This window comes from Lucilia cuprina, chromosome 5 (genome assembly GCF_022045245.1).
Source record: "Lucilia cuprina isolate Lc7/37 chromosome 5, ASM2204524v1, whole genome shotgun sequence".
Classification (NCBI taxonomy): domain Eukaryota; kingdom Metazoa; phylum Arthropoda; class Insecta; order Diptera; family Calliphoridae; genus Lucilia; species Lucilia cuprina.
Window position 1 is genome coordinate 19,885,065 of NC_060953.1, and position 17,680 is coordinate 19,902,744.

General features: G+C 32.1%; 2 protein-coding genes across 2 annotated transcripts; one reads left to right on the forward strand and one right to left on the reverse strand.

The window, feature by feature from the left end:
• The first annotated feature begins 767 nt into the window (after positions 1 to 767).
• LOC111687136 (solute carrier family 22 member 3) lies at positions 768 to 13,934 on the forward strand. Its single transcript, XM_023449554.2, has 6 exons — positions 768 to 1,275; positions 1,365 to 1,668; positions 11,770 to 11,873; positions 12,115 to 12,884; positions 12,942 to 13,123; positions 13,206 to 13,934. The coding sequence occupies exons 1-6, from the start codon at positions 1,058 to 1,060 to the stop codon at positions 13,386 to 13,388; spliced, it is 1,761 nt and encodes a 586-aa protein (XP_023305322.2). The 5' UTR covers positions 768 to 1,057; the 3' UTR covers positions 13,389 to 13,934.
• A 137-nt stretch (positions 13,935 to 14,071) lies between these two features.
• LOC111687134 (larval serum protein 1 beta chain-like) lies at positions 14,072 to 16,634 on the reverse strand. Its single transcript, XM_023449551.2, has 2 exons — positions 16,365 to 16,634; positions 14,072 to 16,298 (listed from the first exon to the last, which is right to left on the reverse strand). Exons 1-2 carry the CDS (start codon positions 16,572 to 16,574, stop codon positions 14,160 to 14,162), a joined length of 2,349 nt encoding a protein of 782 aa, XP_023305319.2. The 5' UTR covers positions 16,575 to 16,634; the 3' UTR covers positions 14,072 to 14,159.
• Between the last annotated feature and the right edge of the window lie 1,046 nt (positions 16,635 to 17,680).

Sequence of the window (17,680 nt, forward strand, 5' to 3'; positions counted from 1 at the left end):
AAATGGTTAAGATCGGTCCATTATTTCACTTATCCCCCATTCAACTGAACCTCCCAATTATGAGAGGTTCATAATTATGTTTAATATGTTCGTATCTATACTTGTGTTGATGACTCTGAAGAATTTTGCCATGATCGGGTCTCACACAATAATTTAAATGTTCAAATTTTCTTAATAAGGTTTATGTCCCGATGAAATTTAGGATAAATACATTATTTGTAAACGTAGATCCATCAACCAAACTTTGAGGATCGATCACATTTTCCCCCAGTCCCGCTATAAAGCCTCTTTCAGAAAATTTAAATAAGTAAACAACATTATATTCTCTTACTTACCCGCTATAAAGCCTCTTTCAGAAAATTTAAATAAGTAAACAACATTATATTCTCTTACTGATGTAGGTTATTACATGGTCGGCTATAATTTCTTAATTGTTCTTTTCAAAAATTATTATCTATAAATAGAATGGGTAAATACAATTTAGAATGTTTTTTTTATTTTATTGACAATTATAAATTTGTAACCGCTTATGGCATAGAAAACAAATTGATTTTTTTTTTAAATAACGTACTGCATAGATGAAAAATTGCCATTTTTAAAATAACGTGCTGCAAAAGCGAAGTCTGTACTGAAAAATACACCGTTAATCAAATACATAACATACTAAAATTATAAATATTATTGTATTTTTGTACTCACACTTACTTGTATAGTAGCAGCTGTTAGTTAATCGGAATAAGTAATCAAGAAGTTTTTTTCACAAAAATCGATCAGTTGTTATAGAGCAACCGACGGGTAATGAACTCTCAGTTTAAAAAGAACATATTAATAAAATATTAATCAGACATTAAATAAATAGAAAAATAAATATAACAAAATAAAATACTAATAACTTGCTACGATACATGTCGCAATATGCAATTTTATTCTAAATGTCCATAAATTAAAAGTTAAATTTAAATCTTTAAAAACCGGTCAAAACACAAGTACATACTTACATACAACCATATATACATAAATTCATAAATACTGCAATCTATAAAATTCGTACATTGCCATGGAATCCACTATAAAAAGTATTTCAGCTACTGTCGATCTGAGTACGCCTGAAAATAACGCTGACAAAGATGAATTTACGCTGGACTCTATACTCATACGTATTGGACAATTTGGAAAATTTCAATTGTTCATTTTTATTCTCATTTGCATACCCATGATGTTCAATGCAATATTTTCAGTGACATATGTTTTCACTGCCAGTACAGTGACTTATAGGTAAAATAATTCATACATACATACATTCTCTAAAATGTGTCACTCTCTATATAAAGTTGAATCGGCTGAACAGAAAAACTTCTTATTAGATGTAACATTACAGAATGCGATACAGCTAACAGTCGTTACGATGAACACTGGACATCATTTTCAATACCTAATAAAACTAATAGTTTGGATCAATGTAAACGCTATGCGAGTAGACTACAAGAAAACACCACAACAGGAATGCCTAAAGTCTACGGAATTCATGACCGAGATGCTAAGTATTATGATGACGGTGCTACTTATGGTGATACATGTAAGGCTGATAATTTTGATCAAAATCAAATCGAAATATGTAGCAGCGATAATTTAATTTTTCGCGATAATGAAGTCACAATATCAAATGACGTGAGTATATTCATCGTACAAGGCTTTAATCAGCCAAAGTCTACTGTTTGTCTGTCAAAAGTGTGTTGATTTTTTTTTTAATTTTTGTTGATAAACATCTTTCGTTGTTTTGTTTCATTCAACGAATTTATTTATACAAGTACTATTTAATTGATAAAAATAATTTGACAACTACAAATATATGTACTATGTGCTATCAAATTTGTACAATAGAAGGTAACAAATACACATTTCCGATCGTCTGTTCAAGTCTATTAGTATGTCAATTGATTTGTTTAACTTGTTAAAATGTGATTAAAATTGTATTAAATCATGCAACTAACTAAAGCGATAATTTATGACCGTTAAAATTCGCATATGTAGGTCTGAATATGCTTATACATTAGGGTGGCCCCAAAATGTTTGTCTGGAACAATCCTCTTTTAAAGCCACTGAAATTTGCTTGCAGAAAGATGGAGGTATACTGATTTTGCAATTCAATCATTTTGGTAATGAATTCTCGTTATCAATAAAATAATTGTTTTGAATGGAATTTATAGTCAATTGTATATAGCGTATGTCTAATAAGGAATTAGTTAGTGTTTCTAACCGTAGTCGATTTTGGAAGTTTTTTCAAGAAATGTTGATATTTACATTTGAGTAAAACCATTCCAGATAGAATGATAAAACTATTTTTTATGGGGCATTGAGTAAAAGAATAGAATAGTAAACATTAATAATAACTGTAAAACCAATTTTAAATCCGGAAAAGTCTGGTAAGCAGATTTGTAACTAGTTATTTTTTGGTCATCGTCGAACAAAAATAAGTAGTTATTCACCCAAAAAGTAACTACATACTTACACTTTTCTCCAATATTACTTGCCTACTTACCGGGTAAGTAAAGATTTTGCTGGGTCCGTTTGTAACACATCGAAATATTGGTCATAGACCCAATATACTGTCATAACTTGTTTAAAAATACGAATATTCTAAATTCTGTCTACCAAATTTTATGAGGATAGACCCATAATTGACCCCCCCCCCCTATATAATGTTCCCTTAGGAAATTATTTCAACGCTTATAGCTGGCCTAAAAATACGTGTATATATGTAGATGAAATTCGACATAAGTAAGTTTCATTCGAGTCAAACGAGGTTTGATGGTGGTATATAAGATTCGGCATAGCCGAATATAACACTCTTACTTGTTTATTATTGGTTTGTTTTTGCTTGAAAATGAAAAATGTTTATGACATATAACAATTCGATATCTATTGTGAATTGGACAAATATTTTCAATTTTACTATATGATTTTAATTAACTTCAGATCATGAATGATTTTGAGTACAAGATTAAACTTAGCAGTGTTGCCATACAAAACAACACAAAACGTCACTGCTTTTTATCAAAACAATGCGTCTTCTATTCTTCCATAATTTTTATTTTAAAATTTCAAGTGTCTTACTTATTTAATAGCTATTAAAAGTCATATATCTTGGAAACTAGTACAATTAGAGTTTTCACATTTTGCACGGAGAACTTTGACATCCATAAGAATATTTTTTGGATATAATAGGCGGAATGACTATAGTGGGCGTGGCACCTTCCATATTAGGAAAATATTAAACCAGTTTATCTCGGAAAATGTAACAGTTAGAGCCCTCCAATTTGGTCGGAGCCACATAAGTCTCAATATGGTGCGTGGCACCTCCCATATTAATATAATACACAAATCCGTTTATCTTGGGAACTATTAGAGTTAAAAGATTCAAATTTTGCACGAAGAACTTTAGCATACATTTATATACTTTGGGTAATAAATTGGCGGACTACCTATGGGGGGAGCGGCACCTCCCTTATGAATTAAATACAACGAAATATTTTATCTTAGGAACTAATAGAATATGTATAGAATAATAATAAAATTTTTTAAAAAGGACTTTTATATTCATCTAAACATTTTGGGGGAAAAGGCGGACTTTCATCCGGGAGATACTGTAGAAGCTAGAATCTTTAAATTTTACATGAAGAACTTTGACATTCATGTGAACATTTAGAGACAAATTGGCGGACTTTCAATTAGGGGATTGGCCCCTTCCATTAAATTCCGAAAAATTGTACTTATCGAGAATTAAAATATTTTACAGTTTATTTTTATAACAAGTATGGAAGTATAGTCGGGCAAATAACCGACTCTACAGCAGACAGTATGTTAAAAATGTTGATTATTAAAAAAAAATAAACATTTGATTTTTTTACTTTATTCCAGAATATTTTTATTTTTTTTTTACAAAAATATATATTTTAAGAGGGCTAATAGAGGAGTAGGGATAAATATGAACCTATCCTTATTTAAGTTGGTAGAGGAAGTTACGTCTACTTTAAAGTTATTTATGTAGAATTTAAAAGTGTTATTACACAAAGAAAACAGATTCGTTGTGATAACCGAATTTGTTTCTAATCGAATTCAGTCGGCTCTCACAACTATACCTTTATTCGATTGTAATTATTGTAAAATTCGGTTACTCTTATTGAATATATGGAGTACACAACTATTTTTAATTATTATTCGGTAATCAGGATTGAAATTATTGGTATTTACAACTGAAATTATTATTTATTAAAACCCAATTTGTGGATTATGTGTATTTTTAAAATATATTTCATTTTATTTAAAATATTTACAATAAGATATGAATCTGTATAAACTTACAAAACGTATATATATTATTTGATGATTGATGAAAATTTGATGTTTATGTGCCGGGGATTTTGTTCTTCTTCCTAACATGTCCAAAGGAGTACTACCTTTCCGCAGCTATAAAATTAAGAAAACTAATAGAAAATAACACAAAATAGATTAGGAGATATAAAACATATTTAACATTACCTTTTATATCCAATCTTTCGGTATTTATTTATCCTCAAATGTAATTTGTCTTTTTATTAAATATAAATTCATTTTATTTTAAGTATTTATTTTTATGTACGTCATCTAAAATTACCAACTTATTGGTTGTGAACATCGAAATTGGTTCCTTTATTCATCATTTAATTTTAAATAATTGTTTCCATTAATAATTGGTTGCAGTGCCCAATATTTTTTACTCTCTACTATTTTTAAGTTGCAACGACTAATATTTGAGATCTGACGTTTCAATTCTAAATAAAAATCGGCTTCTTTTACTGAATTCACAAAAATAATTAATAACCGATACAATTCAGTTCAAATTACTGATATGGAAATTGTTAACACCACAATTCGTTTATAATTATGATTTTTTAGTACTGATTATAGAAAATTTGTTAATTTTACAGACTTTTAATAACAGCGATATAATTTTAATTAATTTAACTAAATATTTATCATGCTAACCGATTTCCAATCGATCTTTTTTCTGTGTGTAGCGATTATAAGTGAATTTTGACCTTCAAGCTATGGTCAAATGTGCTCCGATCACTACAAAAACGGTAGTGTCATTTAAAGTTCTATAAAATATTTTTTTTCGACTTTTGTTGACATAATAGATCATTTGAATTAATTATAAGCCCAAAAGCCCTTTTCGGTTGAGAAAAAAGCGTGTGTGCCAAATTTCATCCATTTATCTTAAAAATGCCTGAAGGGTGTAAAAACTATATTACTTTTTTTACATCAGCTGTTTACACTTTTTCATTTTTTGCATAAATTTGGACGCTTAAACCAGCAAACAAAATTAACTAACTGTGTACTCAAAAATAATTTTCGTGAATTAATTTTAATTTAATGCCTAATCGTTTACCTAACGATTGTCCCTAAATTCTATTAAATAACTTGTCAATAGTAAAAGTTAGGAATTTATTGAAAATGAAAATGCCTTTTAAATATTATTATTATTATTCTTTATTAGATTATAATTTAATTATAAACTAATACAAATTATAGAGCACTAGCTGCTAAGACTATCGGCTCTTAAGGTAGTCAACAAATCGATCATAATAAAAAATAAATAAAAAAAGGAAAAAAATAAAATAACTTATATATTCATTAATTTCATAAAACTAAATTACTCGTTAAAATAAAGAAAAAAAAAAAATATTTTCATAGAAAAAAATAAAATAGGAAAGCAGTGACATTTTAAAAACAATTGATCTAATTCGAAATAAAAATAATTCACAAAATATATATATATATATCAAAATTAAATAATAAATCCAGTTCTGGTTATAAATTCATTTATCTTCAATATGTTGTCAATCGATGGTGTTTTCAGTAACTCTCTGGGGTTGGAAGATCCAAAAATGTCATCTCTGATATCTTGAAAATAACTGCAGTGTAAAAGAATGTGATCGACAGAGAGATCCATGTTACATTTTGGACAGGCTGACAATGAATCCCGGTTAAAAAGAAAATTGTGTGTCACATATGTATGACCTAAGCGTAAGCGTGAAAAAATTCTGATTTGTTGTCTGTGAATTCCCGTAGGATATTTGGGTTGGTCGCAATTTAGATTTAACTCTTTATAATGAGGATGGAAATAATCAGCCCATTCAGATATTCTTCTTTTCCGTACAACATTCTTAATAAGTGCTTTTATATCCGCCTTTTCAGTTTGATGTTCCATTAAAATCGGGGCACTATTAGCAAATTTGGCGGCTTTATCAGCATTAGTATTGCCTAAAATGTTCTTATGACCTGGTATCCATAATACCCTCAGATTGTCAGAATTACATATCAGAAGATCGCGGATGTGATTAACAGTGTTCCAATTCCGTGATAGGGGGCTACGTATTGCGTTAACGACTGACAAGCTATCAGTGCAAATTACTGTTTTCCGTCCATCCTGTAGTGCTATGAAAATGGCATTGATTATAGCCGCTGCTTCCGCAGTAAATATAGAGGTGTATTCAGGAAGAATCTTCATACGAAGGACAGTACCGTCTTTATCCACAATTGCATAAGATGAAATTCCATTATCCACCCTAGAACCATCAGTGAAATAAAAATTCCAACCATCTTCAGCTAAAGCTACTTCCTTTTCCAGATAGCGCTGGATAAAAATTTCGTCCGAGTATTCATGTTTATTAAATACGGATAAGGAAATATCACACAATTTATCATCAAAAAACCAAGGAGGATATCTACATTTAATAGGTTTTCCGGGTATATATATGTCCAGAGAAATTGCAAGGCGAATAGATTCACCTATTGCTGATGGTATACGATATAATCTTTTAGCAATAAATTGCTTTTGAACGTCAACATCAATTATCGAGTTGTTTGGAAATATTATTTTTGGCAATAATTTCAATTTAGCCTCATTTATACGTTCTTCAATTGATGGTAAACCGGATTCCGCTAATAAATTTTCAATTGGAGTGGTCCGGAAAGCATACACACTAGATCTGATAGCTTGATGATAAACACTCTTTATCAGGCTTATATTTGTCTTTGCAGTATTCCCAGATAAAAATAGTGCGTAATCAATCTTACTCAGAATCAATGTTCTAGTGAGGTATGTTAAGGTGTTAATATGGATACAACTTTTCCTGCTGGAAAGAAAACCAATAATGTTAGCTCTCTTAACTAACGATCTCTTAAGGTATAAGAAATGATCTCTCCATGAATAATTTCTCGCAAATATAATACCCAGTATTTTCAATTGATCCACATTGTCCACTGTATAATCCCCAATGGACAAGTTATGTTGATTTACATCGCAAATTCTCTTCCTACAAACATGTAGTTTTTTGGTTTTCGAAGTAGATATTTTAGCACCAGATTTTGATGACCAACTGCAGATTTCGTCCAATACATTCTGTAATAAATCGTTACACTCAGCATTACTATTCTTCTTACAGAATATATACAAATCATCAGCATAAATGCAGTGATCTATGTATTTGTGTTTATTAATTATTAAACTGATCTCATTGAATGCGATAGAAAACAGGATAACTGACAAAGGTGAACCTTGCGGAATTCCATTGTATAATTCATAGGATATAGAATAAGTACTATTTATTCTAACTCGGAATTTGCGATCTGTCAGATATGATTTCACATAATTAAAAATCTTGGGACCAACCTTCCATTTGTTCAATACATCCAAAATAACATGAGCACCAACCCTATCGAAAGCCTTCTCAAAATCAATTGAGAGGATGGAAACGTGGTTGTGTGATGAAAGGGCTTTTGTAATAAATAAATCTATGTGCAGGAGAGCATCCGTACAACTTCTACCAGATTTAAATGCTACTTGATTCTTAGCAATAAGACATTCTCTTTCGGTAAACCATGACAACCGGTTAGCAATAATTTTCTCCAGTACTTTGCTAAGACAAGACAATAAGGAAATAGGACGATATGCTTTAACATCAAGAGAGTTGACGTTGGTCTTAGGAATAGGCACTACTGTAGCTGTTTTCCACTCGAAGGGAATTATATTCTTATCCATTATCTCATTATAAAGTGAAAGTAATCTCCTTTTTGCGTTAAGACTAGTCTGTTTTATCATATCATATGATATCCTGTCATAACCAGGCGTTAAACCACTAACCTTATTCAAGCAATAAAAAAGTTCAGAAAGGGTTATATCATTTTCCATTTGTCTAGTGTTAAAATTCAACGTTTCGTTGGGTAAGGTGCCAATAAATTCAACTTTCAAGCGATTATATTCCTCAGAAAAATTGCCATCAGAAGAGTAATTTGACCATACATTTGCAAAGGAATCAGCTATATCATAAGCTTCAGTAATGATGTGGTCATCCGATTTAATAGCTATTATTTGTCTATTCACATTATTGTTCGATAATCTATTAATCTTACTCCAAATTTCACTGACTGATGAGTCTCGATTGATGCTATTCGTAAAATTCTCATAGCTACTTTTCCTCTGTATTCTCATTTCTCTACGGAATATTGCGTTGTCCTTTTTGTACAATATCAAATTAGAAGTTGTGGGAGATTTTTTAAAATTCCGCCATGAAATTATTTTCGCCTCACGCAATTTAGAAAGTTCTTTATTCCACCATGGAACATTCGTTTTACCTTTCAGAGAAGATTGTGGAATTGATATGTTGGCCGCTGTCCTCATTGCCTTTGTAATCGACGAAGCTTCCCTATTGATATTCATAGATTGTGGTCTTTTTTCCATTTCCGAATCAACCATATCAGAGTATTTTGTCCAATCAGCTAACTTCATAAGAAATTTACGATTATAATTAAATCTTCGGTTATCATTTTTTAGACGAATTTTCACAATAATAGGGAAATGATCACTGTTATACATCTCGTCCAATATATTCCATGATGTTGAAGATAATAAACTTTGAGAGCATAAGGAAACATCAATATGTGTAAACGTACCATGAGTGGAAAAGTGGGTGGGTCGGCCATCATTCAAAATGTATAAATCGGAAGAAATTATCGCACTTTCCAACGTGTTTCCCCTATGGTTATTGCCCGAAGAGCCCCAAGCTACATTCCAGGCATTAAAGTCGCCAATAACCAGCTTAGGTGTTGTAGTGGAGTCAAATAAATCAGTGAGTTCCCGCTTAGAGAATGGTTGACATGGTGGTATATATATTGAAATTATAGAAAACGTTATGTCCAGTTGTATTTCAATTATCAGAGACTGCAGTGTTGAGTTTACATGAACAATTCTATGAGGTATATTGTTCTTTATCATTATTCCAACGCCTTGTTTAGATGAGATGTTACAGGGTGAATTGAAGAAATAGGCAGAATAGCCTTTAGGTGGAATAGGGTCAAAATTATATGAACAGTGTGTTTCCTGAATGGATATTAGTGATGGGTTGTGCTCCTTAATTAAAAGCTGCAATTCATTTATATTGTTAATGAAACCTTTCATGTTCCACTGCAATATACGAAAATCAGCCATGATGACGTCATAACAAAAAAGTAAAATTTAATTTACTTAGGTTAGATGTTGTAGAGCACGACGCCATGATGAATGTACGTAAATTAGCCATCAGAGTTATCCATCCTATCGGATGATGGTAAGAAATATTGATCCTTATTGATAAGATCCTGAGTTATCTTTCCAAGGGGGGAAGATAAATCACAAATATTTTCATTTTCAGTGTCAATTTTTTCAGTTTCTGTATTTACTTTAGAAGGTTCTGTAGATTTTGTCTGTAGTTTTGAGGTAGAATTATTTGCTGATTTTGGTGGTTCGGAAGGTTCCGATGATTTACTATTGTTCGTTGTCTTAGATTTTTTAGATTTCGATGATGAAGTAGATGCACGTGTGTCTATTTCATTTGATGAAGAACTATATGAGTCTCGTCGGGGAAGTTTCTTTGTAGCTTTATCCATTTTTGGAGATGTTGCATTCCGTTTTTGTTGAGATTTTTTTGTCTTATTCAAATTTGCAGGTTCCTGCACAATTTCGGTGAAGGTTTGTCGAAGATTAGTCTGAGTTGGTGTCTTCAAGTAAATTTCATATTTTCTCTTCGCAGCGCCAAAGGAGCATTTTTCCAATGTTTTAATCTTAATGATTTCCTTTTGTTGAATGAACCGAGGGCAGTTTTTATCCGAGGATGGGTGCTCATCACGACAATTGGCACATTGAAGACGAGTACAGTCATCTGGTTCATGAGGTGGGAGGTTACATTTATCACAAGAGGCTTGATTAGAACATTTATTCTTGGTATGTCCCAGAAGTTGGCAGTTGCGACAACGCATAGGGTTAGGAAAATAAGTTTTAACCTTAACCTTATACCAAGCTACATCGATAACTTTCGGTAAGTTATACAAATTAAATGTTAGGACCATATTACCATTAAACTGGATGGAACCATCATCATTTTTGGTGGTGAATTTATATACCGAAACTACTCCCTGAGATTTAAGCTCAGAAACAATTTCGTCATCAGGTACGTCCTTTAAACAAGGTGCATATACAACTCCCTTAACAAAGTTCAAAGTCTCATGAAGTTGGACTTTGATCTCACATAAATTTAGTAATGTTTTCGCCTTCAAGAATTTGTTTGCAATGACCTGGTTACGGACCAAAATCAAAAGGTTACCATCTCTAAGTTGACTAATGGAGTCTATTAGTGTTGAAATTGCGTTCAATCCTCTGTGTATAATGAATGGGCTTAATTTTCCCAATTGATTATCCTTCGATGATATTACAAGGTATTTAGGATCACTAAGTGTAGTGTTCGGCCTGGGAGTAGGTAGCTGAGGTTGATCAAAAAAATCGCCAAGAATGGCAAACCTATTCGATGAAAGATTTGGTGGCCCGGGGGCCATTTTTTAATTGTCCGCTATGTACTATATGTAATTAATTGTTCACACTACAGATCACAAAAACAAAACTATTTACAAAAATTTAGTGAAGTAAAGTCCAAAGCAAAATAAAAAAAAAAAAAATAACTGTAAACCGTTATTCTATACAAACAAGTCACAATATAATCAACGCGCGTCTGTACTCAGTGAGTGATGATCGATGACTGCCTTTTAAATAAAAATAGTTCATTCCTATGTATTTCCACCGGCTGAGTTCAAAAATTATCTCTAGTTTCAGAAATATTGTTGTTTTTATTAAAACTTTATTTAAGACATTTTTTGGAAATTTTTACTTAATTTCTCAGAGCAACATAATAATCTACATAAACTTATCTATCATTATAATATAATAATGCTGACAGTTATTTGAGGATACTTGGATGTCCTGCATCGTAGCAAAATATTGTACTTTTTTTATTTTATCCTCGAATAATTATGTCAAAAGAGCAGTATATGCCAAATTTCATCAAATTATCTCAAAACTCTGTATCTTACATTTATTATTCAAAATTAGTTATTTTATATTATATGTATTAATAAATAAACAATTCAAACCAAATGCATTATTTATTACGTGGCCGACAAACAGAGAATATACATTTCTAAAGGATTGGGCTGCATTGAATCCGAATCTGCAAGAATATTGCGCCATCACAACTGGAATTCGAGATTTTGTTTGCAATCTGAAAATCAATCCTTTAAAAAAAGTTTTGACTTTTTTCAATTTCAAATTCAGCCTTTGAAATTTATAATTTCATCTCATACAAACCATTGAAAATGTTAAATACGTCTTTTCTAAATTAAATTAATTTTGTTTCTTTGTAGTTTGACATTTTTTGTTCGGATGAATGGAAACTGTCATTAGTTGGTACGCTAAACAACATTGGACAATTTATTGGCATTCCTCTTGGAGGCTTCATTTCAGACAGGTAAATTGTTATTATAATATATTTTTTCCTAATGTTTCATTAAAATCCTCATATTTTTTATTTTTAAATTCAACTTTCTATAATAGTAAAGGGCTTTAAGTATTCAAATTTAAAAATATAATTTTATTTGTGGTAAAATTTTAAATCTGAGATTTTATATATTAAGACTTATGATCTAGCATTTTAAAATTTAATAAAAATCCTTTTATAAACACATTTAATAATAAAAAATAACTTTAAGATATGGACGTGTCACTGCACTTGCCTTGGGAGGATTCGTTGCAGCCTTTTTAGGAATAATTCGTTCGTTTGCAACATCCTACACATTTTTTGTGATATTCGAATTTTTGGACAGCATGGCTTCAAGTCCCCTATATTCAATATGCTTTATTGTGGGTATAGAACTAGTAGGACCTAAGAGACGTGTTATTGCATGCAGTTTAATAACGATTTTTTATGCTATTGGAGAAATGCTGTTGGCCCTAGGTGCAAAGTACTATCCAAACTGGAGAATATTGTTGCGCATCATGTATGTACCAGCTTTATCATTAGTCGTATACTTTTGGATATTACCAGAGAGTGTAAGGTGGCTTCTAAGTCAAAGTAGAGAGGACGAAGCGAAGAACATTTTAAAACGTGCGGCAAGAGTTAATAAACGTAAACTATCGGATCACTCATTGGACAAATTGGTTTTAGCAAATCGTGAAAAACTTCAAAATGTTTCGGAGGGGAAATTTCCAATAAAACAAGCTTTCTCGAAACTATTTTGGCGAATAGCAAATTGTTCTTTTTGTTGGATTGTAAATGTTTTGGTGTACTATGGACTGAGCTTAAATGCGGTTCTATTGGATGGAAATAAGTACAACAATTTTATTTATATAGCACTGGTAGAAATACCAGGGTTTTTGTTACCACTGCTTATTATGGATCGATTTGGCAGAAGATACTCCCTATTTGGCTGCATGTTCATTAGTGGATTGTGCTGTTTAGCAACTATATTTATGCCGCCTGGTAAATTGCTATTTAAAAAGTTTAATTGATATGATATTTAATCGAATTAATTTACAGACTCTAACACTTTACAATTATGTTTGTTTTTGATCGGCAAATTAACAATTACGGCCAGTTTTCAAGTATTATACTTCTTTACCTCAGAAATATTCCCCACAAATCTACGCAATAGCTTATTATCATTTTGTTCCATGATGGGAAGATTTGGTTCAATGTTGGCGCCGCAAACTCCACTTCTTGTAAGCTCTAGTTATTTTAATTTGTTGTTTTTGTATCATTGTTTCTAACTTATTTTGTATGCATGTATACACTTCGTTCTAGGCAAAATACTATGAAAATGCTCCGGCAATATTATTTGCTACAACAGCCATCATAAGTGCTTTCTTAACATTGCTGTTCCCAGAAACGACAAATTTAATTCTTCCAACAACAATGAAGGAGGCAAATAACATTGGGTCTTCAAAGGAGAAAAAGTCTTCTAATAACGCCACTAGTCTTTCATAGCAGTAGAAAATATTTTTTTAATTATAAATATAGTTTAAATACTACTTATAGAATATTCTTAGAAAAATGTTTTCATACATTTATAGTCCTAAATATAGTCATATGGACAGTTCCATGAAAAGGTAAACCATGACTACAACCCTTTACCAGTGCCTCAGGTGGGAATCAAACCCATGACTTCCGATCTACCAGACTAAAACACTAACCTACCGGAGGCCACCAAATGCTGTACAACCGGGGACCTGAAATATCACTTTATAGCAGATAATTATTTAAATTATAATACTATTTCTTTAAAAATATGAAAATCTAAATTTTATTTAGGCATTCATCCTGCAATTATTGACGTATAAGTGTTTTTCTGAAACTCACTTTTAAGCATTTTTTATATGTATCTATTATGGTGGGGGGAAATTCATTTGTTTCTTTTAAGACAAAGTAGAAAGAACTAGACCAACGTCAAACATGGGAGACGAACATTCTTAAAATCAAAGCAAAAGCAAATGAACTAAACATTGAGTAGTACGGTATCAGGTTTACAAATATTTTAGATTTAATTTTTTACTAATTTGAAGCCATCTTTTTTGTGATATATACCGACATCAAAAAAGCACATCGACATTTTAAATGTATATTAATGTTTCCATAAAATTTTAAGTAAATTTGTATTAAAAACATCGATATTTTAACATGAACAATTTATTGTTTGTCTTATTTATTACATCTATTTATATATCTTACGAAACATAATGGGCAAAGTCTTTAATAAATTCAATTCTTGAAGTATTTGGTGTAATAATTTTCGTAGAAAGTGTAATCGAAGGAACCGTAGTTCTTGTAGTCGTGTTCCATGTAGGTTTCAAAGGTGTCATGGTGGAAGATCTTGACATCCTTGAAGAACATGTTGGGAACGAAGAATTCGTATTCATCGATGACACGATCGAATGGATAGTACAAAGGCTTGTTGTCAACGTAACGAGCACCAGAACCGATACCACAAGAGTATGTGTAGTCGAAAGTGGAGAATTGTTCGTGAACAGCATCGTAAGGAGTGACCATGAAGAACATTTGCATAGGCATACCCTTTTCCCAACCACGGGGTAAGATGAGACGATCGGGGAAGCCACAATGAGGTTCGCTGATGTCCAATGGGAATTCGTATTTACCATCGAATGCCAACATTACATAGTGATATAATTCAGTGTAGGTAGTACGGTCCTTGGTAGTCCAGTAGAAGTCATTTGAGCTACGCTTGAAGAAGTTCTTGCCGGCAGTTAACTCGTAAACAAAGTTATCAAGCTCGAAGAAGTTTTCACGATTTTCAGTCAAAGGTAGGACGCGTCCGAATTCATCGTATTTAGGACCAATAAAGGTACGGATTACAGCCTTTTGTACCTTGTCGGATTCAATGGTGAATTCAAAGGTGAATGGTTTATGGTTCAAACGCATTTGACGAGCCATGAGTGATTTGTCCCACACAAATTTGCCATCAACAAAGTGCATCTCATCATTCAATAAATTGGTAACATCAAAGTCTACTAAATCGAAGTAGGTGACCAAGTCGGTTACATGGACATCCTTAATGTAAACACCGGGGAACATGAGTTGTTCCTTAGTGTAAGGTTCGAGGTAGTATTTAAAGTGGAAGAAGGCGTTGGCGATCTTGCTGTGGAACATGTAGAACATGGGATCACGCAACATGGTTTCAAAGTTGAGGAGAACATTGGGATAGACCTCGTAGTCATGGTAGTCAACTTCACTGAAGTACATGTGAGAGAGCATGTACCAGTAGCTTAAGAAGTATTTGTCGAAAGTATCGATGTTGCCTTGCAACAAGCTTCCTAGGTATTCAATTGATTCGGGTTTACGCAAGTCAACAATGGTACCATCGACCATCTTATAATAACCTAAATCAATGACTTCGTAGATGCGCTTGAACATACCGTAGACTTTGTTAAACATATCGAAGTTAGTGTAGGTTTGAACATCCCAGTAGTTTTTACGGTAGCTGAAACCAACACCGTTGTAGTTAATCAATTGTGGATCGTAGCCGTATTCAATTTCGTGGAACCAAAAGAATTCGGGAATTTCACCGAAGCCATGAGACAAACGTTCCATATAGTAGCGAGAAATCAATTGTTGGACATTATACATCCAGTATTCGCCACGACGATCTTTGTTCAAACCGAAAGTCTTGCCGTCTAAGAAGAAGGCGTAGTCCATGTTCAAATAGTACCAGTAAGCGTTCCAACCCAAATCTTCAGTGAAGTAGGAAAGACTGGACTCTTCGTTGTAAAACTCAATATCACGAGTATAATCGACGGGCATGTACCACAACTTGAGGTCTTGTAACATCAAGTTCCATTTAGGATCTTGGTTGAATTCATAGATGTTTTCACGAAGCATATATTTTTCTTCAGCATACCAGTGTTGACCAAGACCCATCAATTTCCACCATTGCCACATCTTCCAGTCTTTCATGTACACATAGTCACCATGGTTGAAATATTTGGGGTTCTTGTAGTATACATCATACAATTCCTTTTCGTACATAATGTACTTGCTCCAAACATCGTAGTCAAACTTTTCAGCCTCGAATACGAATTTACTGTTGAAGAAGTATTGTGGGAAAATTTCGTAGATGGATGGCAAAATCAAACCATGGAAGTCATCGCGATGAATAACAGCCAAAGTAAGGGCATAAACAAACATGCCTTCGTTAACGTGCATACGGGCCCAGCATACATTATGGAGGAAGGTTTCCCAATCCTTGGCATAGTAAAAGAAGTTAAAGAGACCCCAAGCTTGTTTGTGATGAGTCTTGACAAGAGCGCCAAAGAATTCGCCTTTGGGCAATAGAGCACCCATTTTATAGGATTCCCAGAATTTCTCCATATAGAAGTCATAGTGCTAAAAACAGATATAAAATTTATGTTTTCTACAATTGCTAATTTAATATGATTAGACGAAACTTACACTATAGTAGGACTTGTCAACAACAAATTTATCACCGAGTTTAATATATTCCTCAAACATTAATGGGTCCTCAACACGGTAAACAATTTCGAACAAGAACTTTTGTTTCTCCAAGAAATCCTTGTCGGCGACTTTGACTTCATGTGTACTGTGGAAGCTCGTCGCAGCCACTAAGCCTATGCAGGCCAATAAAGCGATAGTTATTTTCATTTTGAAAACTGCTCCGGATTAGACACGTTATTCCAATACCTAAAGACTGTTGATTATTGCATTTCACACACCTGTTTAAATACAATTCTATTATCTTCAATTCCAGATGCAGTTGAATATTTTGATCAACTTTTGACCCAACAGAAATAATGTTTTGATAATATTTTTAAGCACTTGTTAGAACATCTTTAAAACATGATAAGCCTATTTATGAGTTCCGAATAAACAACTGTATTCACTTGTACTTAATGTATACATAACACAGTGAGACAAAATAAACGAAAATTTAAATACCTGGGATGTGATACTATTTTTCTGAAAGTTGGATCCGAGTAGAACAAGAATAAGTTTTTGAAATTTGCCACCTCCCATATAAAATACTTTCATAAAACATCTAAAAACTTGGACAACGGTGCAAAACTAAAATAAGAAATATGTTTGCTGGTGAAACTCACACATATCTCTCCAAGTTACTTAAACGTTATATATGTCATTATAAAGGCCTCAGCTTTTGCTTTATAAATTCGCGAAGAAACTTAAAATCGGTTCAGATTCAACAAAGTTACTGAGACATAAGTGCTTAAAAGTACGAAAATCCGTTTTTTATCCGTAACTCAAGATTTTGGAGGTGTTTGGCAAATTTTAAAAACATATTCTTATTCTACTCGGATTTACCTTTCAGTATCACTTCCCAGGTATTTATTTTTGTCGCATAGTGTAATGAATGTAAAATTTGTATGCTTGGTCTTGTAAAGAATGCATTAAAACTATTTGTTCAATTGTTCTACCGAAAACTTTGAAGTATAAATTCGTTGCAATAATTCTTCATATGCAACAAAAAAAATAATGTTTACGAACATTTACCTCAAAAAGAACTAAAACTATATTTTATTCATAAATAATTATGAATATTCAATAATTTTACAAAATTAAACTGTTTTTAATCCTTTTACAAAAATATGATTAATAGGAACACATTTAAAATTAATGTTAATGAAGAATGTTGATGTTTGTCATTATTTTTGGGGGAACAAAAAGAGGAAATTGTAAACAAAAAATTCAAGAACTAAGATTTTCAATTTATATACATATTTATAATTTTCTGA